The 7,980-nt window shown below is 31.3% G+C and overlaps 3 protein-coding genes and 1 non-coding gene across 4 annotated transcripts; all 4 read left to right on the top strand.

The window, feature by feature from the left end:
* Positions 1 to 143: 143 nt before the first annotated feature.
* Positions 144 to 226, top strand: BX663DRAFT_t88. The gene has a single exon. It is a non-coding gene; the product is annotated as a tRNA-Leu (tRNA).
* Positions 227 to 731: 505 nt separating this feature from the next.
* On the top strand, positions 732 to 974 carry BX663DRAFT_436841 (uncharacterized protein; the record flags this gene model as incomplete). The annotated part of the gene is made up of 1 exon (XM_051523205.1): positions 732 to 974. The coding sequence occupies one exon, from the start codon at positions 732 to 734 to the stop codon at positions 972 to 974; it is 243 nt and encodes an 80-aa protein (XP_051381752.1).
* A 1,758-nt stretch (positions 975 to 2,732) lies between these two features.
* BX663DRAFT_514011 (uncharacterized protein) lies at positions 2,733 to 3,067 on the top strand. Its single transcript, XM_051528229.1, has one exon. The coding sequence runs from the start codon at positions 2,821 to 2,823 to the stop codon at positions 3,001 to 3,003; it is 183 nt and encodes a 60-aa protein (XP_051381751.1). The 5' UTR covers positions 2,733 to 2,820; the 3' UTR covers positions 3,004 to 3,067.
* A 1,179-nt stretch (positions 3,068 to 4,246) lies between these two features.
* On the top strand, positions 4,247 to 4,944 carry BX663DRAFT_437069 (uncharacterized protein; the record flags this gene model as incomplete). The annotated part of the gene is made up of 3 exons (XM_051523214.1): positions 4,247 to 4,547; positions 4,617 to 4,753; positions 4,831 to 4,944. Coding segments are annotated over 3 exons (552 nt in total), but the record flags the coding sequence as incomplete, so codon positions are not given.
* Between the last annotated feature and the right edge of the window lie 3,036 nt (positions 4,945 to 7,980).

Here is a 7,980-nt window from a genome sequence, read left to right as displayed (position 1 = left end):
GAAATAAACAATTTAAAAAATCGGTGCTTAAATTGTGGCGTACGACGTATAGTACTTTAATACGTCGTACGCCAACTTTTTGCAGTGGCACTTCTATTGGCTGCTTATCCACTTCGTTGCTAATAGACTGGACAAAATCATCTGCTGATTTGGCCGAGTTGGTCTAAGGCGCCGCACTCAAGTTGCGGTCTCGCAAGAGGCGTGAGTTCGAATCTCACAGTCAGCATCTTTTTTGTAGATGATAGTGTTTTCTATATTTGCCGTCTTGTCATCCTCTGTATGCTTGACTGAACATTTTTTTTTTAACATAAAAATATGATATAATTTTTATTTAACATTGTTGTGTATATATTGATGTACACTAAGTGAACAAATTGTTCCATAAAACTCTTTATTAAGCAAATTTCCTGTTTGACCAAACCAATTTAATTGATTCTACTATTGATGAAAAGCTTGCCAAAAATAGTATTATTTAAGGTTTATTTCTGTGACTATGCATGATGTACTATAAAGAAAATTAGAAAAATCTAATTTTAATGTAATTGTTCGAATGCATTATTCATCAATATAGCAACAATGATTCATTAAAACGTTATTTTTACTTCCTCCTTTTTGCATAAACATGACGTAAATATTACTTAGACATCCAACAGTATATAAGTGTTCATAAATTTTCACTTCTTTCCCTCTTTTTTATTACAATTATTTTCTAGTTTATTTATCGTTCGATTATGCCATATACAATCCCAAAAGATATTATTAATGATGTCAAATCGCTTATAAATAAAGGTATATCCTTACGTAATATTGCTAAAGCTACTGGTGTCTCAAAAGCGACAGTACATCGTATTAAATCTGCATATTTCCCTACTGCCCCGCATACGTCACCAGGTCGACCCTCAAATATCAGTCAAACTACTAGTCATGCATTAAGATTTAAAGTACGTCAAGGATACTTAAAAACAGCAAGATAGGTACAGATATGGCTGTTGTGATTGTAGTAGCCTTTATAATTAAGTTAATAGAAATAAACCATCATTTATTGTATAATAAAGAGGTTATTCAAATAAAACTAATATATCGCGCTTCACAGCATAATATTCATTCTACTCTCAGTTTTGATAATAGTCATTGTTTGAGTATTCGAGCATTAAAAATAATTATATACATTATATTATGTAATAATAATAATAGTAGCATATAAATAATTGGTATTGCTATAGCTGACATATTCACTGTGAATTAATATTGACGCGTCGCTTACCCCAGAAATAATAATTTAATATTTTTAGTAACAGCGACAGCTCAGGCAGAAAAGAATAAAAATAGATTTTATTGTAGGCAGAATTATTCGGAGAAAATATTTATGACTAATGCTTTATTATAGCAATATTTGCTTATCCAAATCATAGTTCTATTAATATCACTTACCTTGCAAAAACATATAAATAACCCTTTACTTTTTCACATAATTTTTCCTTGTACAATTTTTGTATTATTTTTCTCAATAAAAAAACTACACGAAGTTTTCACAGACTTGTCTTTTGTCTTTTTCTCTTTCTTTAACTTTTTGCTATCAAAACAATGGCTCTTTGAAGTTGGTATATCTCTGAGTTACAGGGCAACTTTAAATTTGATGAAAAGGCTTGGATTGTATGCGCAGATAAAACAGAAAAGGGTATTCTTACGTAATAAGCATATACAAAAACGGTTAAAATGGGCCAAGCAATATCAAAACTGGACTGTGGAGGATTGGAAGAAGGTTATCTTCTCAGATGAAACAAAAATAAATCTGTAGGGGTTTGATGGTATAGTATATACTTGGAGACAAAAGGGTTATCCGGCACAACCACATAACTATAAGCAAGTTTTAAAGCATGGTGGAGGCTCTTTAATGACGTGGGGTTGTATAACATCATTTGGGCCAGGTTACGCGTCCAGAATACTCCAAAATACTATGGATTTAGAATTCTATATTGAGATACTAGAGACCTCTTATATGGATACTTTAGCATACTATGGTCTGAATAAGACAGAGTATATACTTCAACAAGATGGAGATACAAAGCATACGTCTCGCATGACTAAAAAATGGCTTGAACGAAATCATGTGAAGCATCTCTGTTCATGGCCACCAAATAGTCCGGATTTGAATCCAATCGAGAATCTCTGGTACAAGTTAAAGTCAAAATTAGGTGAATATCAAACACATGCAAAAAACATAAATGAATTATGGGAACGAGTTGAGGTAGAGTGGTATAAATTGACCAAAGAGGATATGGAGCCTTACTATAATAGTATGCCATCAAGAATTGAAGCAGTTATCAAAGCTAAAGGGGGCTATACAAAATACTAAATTTTAATACATTAATAAAAATTTATTATTAGCGTAACATTTTTCAGTTTCAGTCTGAGTTTAAATATACTTATAAAGCAATTTCCATTTGGATCCTTCCCCATATACCGCCGTCGGGCTTTGAAAAATGCAATTTTCTTTTATGGGAATGGCTCTCTAATATATTACTAGTGAAAAAAAAAACTGACTTTGTCGTTTCTTGACTTCTTGAGGTACGAAAGAGTAAAATTTCAGATAGTATTAAGCAAAAATAACAAAGAATATAATTACGTTTTTATAATATTTAATGGTTATCTTTATTCAAAATTAATAATTTTTCGATATTTATATTAAATTTGCTACAACAATAAAGTTTATGTGACAACAGGGAAAATCGTGATTATAGTAAAGATGCATAAGTGTTGTATTTTTGATTTTCTCATGTTGTCAACTAATTATGCCGACGTCTTCTATTTTCACAAATTATGCATAATTTTGACTTCTTTCTTCTCACGTCTGAATCCTTTACTATCGGCTTAAATCTTCTTTTATTTTGCCTATTAATTCTAAACGATAGATTGTACTCTACTTCTATTTGTTGGTTCTCTACTTTGTTCCTAATAAACTGGAAAACCCAATATATTTTAGCTATAGGATATCACTACTAGTGATATTACAATAAAAGGAAATTCTATCTGTCAAAGTCCGACGGCGGTATATGGGGAATCAACCAATCATAATAACGTATATTTCGCGGTTTGAATACACACACTACCAATTAAATTAAAAAAATTGAGGCTCAATCAAACGCAATCAAAGCCCTTATTGACTCAGTAAGAAAACTAAGATTTTTCCACCCTTTTCAAAGCTAATAATAAAATGAATTATTTGAAGAAAAGCATTAAAGAAAAAACGCTTACGATTAAAGATTTCTTCAAAGATTTAAACGCAGCATATAAAAATGATGATGATAAAGCATTCAGAAAGCTTATCAAAAAAATGCCACAGTTTTATAATGTTTCTAAGAATAAAGACCTGATAGCATTTGCCCAAAAAATGAAGGCATCAAATTTTGGTGTAAGCAAATTCTAATTTCTATTTAATAGTCGATTAAATTTATTCTAAAATTTTCATTAGATTCTTGGAAGCAGGGAAGCTTACGAACATTGGAATGAGACTATAAAGGAGAGAAATATTTTGAAAAGGGTATATGCCCATTTGAATGAGGAAGAGCAGATTACGGATGAAATTGTTCAAACCACCTCAAAAAAACAAAAAGAAATAGACAGTGCTTCACCAGCAAAAACAATTTCTAGATCTCCCAGTAATATATCTCAATCTTCTTCTGTAATTTTGGCAAATATTTGGTCTATTTGAGCTGACTTTCTGACAGTATTTTTAACAGAAGATTATGAGACAGACATAAACTGATATAGGTAATATGAAATTTATTGGATATGAAAATGTATGTTAATTTCTGTTTAGTTTGGAATATTTGGGTATATAATCCAAGATGGGGACAATATAGGAAATAATCAAACTAGAAGCAAGTACCCAAAAAAATTAGCTTCTGTCACGAATAAGATGCTGAAGAAAGAGGAGCAATGTGTTTCTTTAAAATTTAACTCGCTTTATAAGATTTTTTTTTAATGCATTAGTAAGTTGTCTAAATATTATATTTTTGGCTGACGACAAAGTTTACATCTTCATAATAGACCTTTTCTGTTGACAAATGCCATACGCTACTATTAAAAAACTCTTTACGTGTCAAAAACACGAATGATTCGACTTTGAGTTTCTGTAATAATTTTTTCTTAACTTTGTAAGTTAGCAAATATCATTCTTGTCTTGATTTTTTACAAAGTTAACTTATTTATTATTGTATTATTTTATAAAGTGTAACTCAAGTTTTTTACATCTGATGATATATGTAAACAAGAATCTATATATAACTCTAGAGTAATGTGTAGGTTTCTAAATACTGTTGTTATGGCCACACGTAGTTGTCGTTTTATTCCTGGTGAGACACGCCTCCAAGCAATTAAACTTGAGTTAAAGCGCCATGAACTATCCACCGGTAACTATTATAATGCCGATGGTATTATTGTTGATAAAGAGTCTGACTTGGAATTGGTGCTTTTGGAAATATCAGGTCCTTTTAACTTGAGTGATATTTCCAGAGAAACAACTGATCATATAAAAGATGCATATGGTCTATTAGCGATGCTACACACAATTGCTTATAAATAGATCTATGCGGATGTGGATACTGAGGGTAGAGCTCGCATTTGGTCTTTTAGTTTGGTTAAGAAAGAGTTATATGTACTCAACCGAGTACGAAGCGCAAAGTTACCAGCGAACCAGGTAGACTGCAAGGAAGAGCTTATCAATGTTACAAATACAATGTGGGAGCTAAAGGTTAGTAAACCATTCTTAAGATCAGTCGATTTATATTAAAATATGATACTTAGTACCTATTTTTTTCTAAAAAAAAGAACATTATTGAACATTCTTGTGAAACACTAAAGAAAATCAAGCAGTCCCATGAAGTAAACAATCAAGCAATAAAAGAGAACCTCCCTGGATCTGATAAAATTGTTATACACTAACTCAAAAAATGGTTTCAATGTTCTCTAAAAATTCCGTTTTTTCTTTTTTCTTCACATCATTAAACTGAAACGGCTAAAAATTGAACACAGTAATAGTACACATATATTTCCATTTTTGGTAGAAATTTCTTCATAGTCACGTGCTATATGGTCAACTTACTGGTTTTGAAAAATGATCACCCCATTGAAACCATTTTTTGAGTTTTCTATTTTTTTCTCATAAATTTACTAATTTCATGTATATGTGAATGCTATTGAGAAAATAAGTACTATGAGTATGAGGGACCCGGCAGGTATTTTATTGTTTGTTCATTTATTCATTTTTCTCCAATTAAGAATTCCAATCTATAAAAAAACTTGAAGCCCATTTCTGTTGAAATCAAGCAAAACATTGAATGTATTCTTCGTGATGGCGTTCAATATACTGACGTTAGTAAGCGTACAGGTGTCTCAGTTGCAACGATTAGTCACATTTCGAAAGAAATCGGCATTACTCGAAATGCCCATCATGGTCGTAATGGAACATTCAGCATTAATGAGGGTAGATTAATATTACGAAAGTTTGCAACTGGTCAGTTTACTACAGCAGCACAAGCAGCTAGGAGACTTCAAGGAGAAGGTAAGAAAGTAAGTGCGCAAACTATTCGTAATCTCTTGAAAGATGTAAATTTCGAATCTGATGTCAAACCGTCATCTGTGCCATTGACATCTGAGCGAAAAAAAGAACGACTTCAGTTTGCAAAAACGTATCGTAATTGGACTGTACATGACTGGAGAAGGGTTGTATTTAGTGATGAAACAAAAGTGAATCGTTTGGGGTCCGATGGCAAGATATGGGCCTGGGTCAACAAAGGAGAGCCTCTGCGGGACCATAATCTGAACTATAAATACAAGCATGGCGGAGGAAGTATATTTCTTTGGAGTTGTATTACTAGTCAAGGACCCGGCTTTATCACTAAAATTGAGGGTGGTATGGATTCCAAGTTATATTGTGAAATCCTTGAAGGCGATTTCCTCGAAACACTAAAAGATTATGGGCTTAAAGTTGAGAATGTTGTTTTTCAACATGATAATGATTCAAAGCATACATCTAAAATGACTACCAAATGGCTTCAAGATCATCATGTTGAAGTACTCAATTGGCCAGCATATTCGCCAGATTTAAATCCTATAGAAAATTTCTGGTATTTTTTAAAACGCGAATTATATAGTTTTGAAGAACCCCCTAAAAGTATGCATGAATTATGGGAACGTGTAGCCAATATTTGGTACAAAAAAGTAACAAAAGAGATGTGTCTTAAATACATTGATAGTATGCCGGATCGTATTGAAGCAGTCATAAAAGCTAAAGGAGGAAAAACAAAATATTCATAAAAATTATATTATACTCAAAAAAATGATTTCAATGGATCGCTCATTTAAAACTGCGATTACGCAAAATTAGCTCATGTGACTGTATTCCTTTTTTGTATATTATTGCCTTATTAGTTAAAGATTATTATCTACTAGCTTTACAGTCCTTGTCCGCTTTTTAAGTTATATAGACGTCATAAATGCCATAAAGTGAAAACATTGAAACCATTTTTTGAGTTAGTGTATGTTTGATACTTGATAGTACCACCTTTTGCTTTAATTATTGCTTCAACACGTCTTGGTATACTATCTATGTGTTTTAAGCATAGTTCAGCTGTAACTTTATGGTACCAAACATCAGCAACTCGCTCCCATAACTCATCCATGTTGTTATTATTGTAGTCGTATTTACAACTAAGTTAATAGAAATAAACTTGTCATGAGCTGACTTATAATGTCATGTTTCATGATTAAACATGCGGATCATAAATTCATTTAAGAAATTCTATCCTAACTCTCTCTTGATCCGCTCCATCTAATAATATTAAAATCACTAACACTTTGTTGTCAACAATATACCTAATTCGGTCGTAACTAATACTTTTCTGATTCACATCCTATCCTCAGACCTCTTTAACAATTCTTATAAATACCCCATCAGTTTAAATTCATAAATAAAATAATTGACTTTAGAACTATTGTTCGGTCTCGTTGACTCTTTTGTCTTATTATTATTTTTATTTTCTAATATTTTTATTTGATATTTTAAAAGAAATATCACAAAACTATCATTTATTTAAATAATAAAGAGTTTATTTGAATAAACTAGTGTATTGTACTTCACAGTATAATATTCATTCTACACTCAGTTTTGATAATAGTCACTGTTAGAGCATTCGAGCATTAAAAATAATTATATACAATGTATTATGTAATAATAATAAGAATTCAATAGGTTTATGACTGTTATCTTGAATTACATAATTACTTATACAAGTCATACATATTATATATACATCCATAATGTTAAATATTGTTATAGTGGGAATATTCACTGTAAATTAATATTAACGCGTTGCTCATCCCAAAGACAATAATCGTGTATATTTTTAATATCAGCAACAGCTCAGGCAGAAATCTGCATACTGCATGCAGAGTTATTCGGAGACAAAATTTGTGCATATTTGTGCATAAAGGCTTTATTATAGCAGTATTCACTTATCTAAATCACACTCCTATTAATATGACTTACTTTACAAAAACATATAAATAGCACTTGTCATTTTTCCATATTATTTTCTTCTTGTACAATTTTTTGTATTATTTTATCTTCAATAAACTATACATAGTTTTCACAGACTTGTCTTTTCTTCTTCCTTATCTTTATACTCAAAACACATGTTTTTTTAGTGGCCTATCATAGGCAGCAAGCCTGCACTTCAAATAAAACCAAAGGTTTTCAATTGGATTTAGATCAGGTGAGTATAATGGCCATTCAAGGACATTTATTTTATTTCTTTTGAACCAATTTCTTGTATATTTGGATGTATGCTTCGGATCATTGTCTTGTTGAAGGATTTCATCTTTCTTACAAAGGCCATAATCCTTGAGCATCTCCATAGAGTCACCTTTTAATCTTTCACAGTATAATTGCGAGTCTATCCTTCCCTCAATCTTGGCAAT

The sequence above is a fragment of the Cokeromyces recurvatus genome (assembly GCF_025118155.1).
Source record: "Cokeromyces recurvatus strain NRRL 2243 chromosome Unknown BX663scaffold_17, whole genome shotgun sequence".
In the NCBI taxonomy this organism is placed as follows: domain Eukaryota; kingdom Fungi; phylum Mucoromycota; class Mucoromycetes; order Mucorales; family Mucoraceae; genus Cokeromyces; species Cokeromyces recurvatus.
Note: the sequence above shows the minus strand (reverse complement) of the source record. Positions and strands in the feature narration are given on the sequence as shown.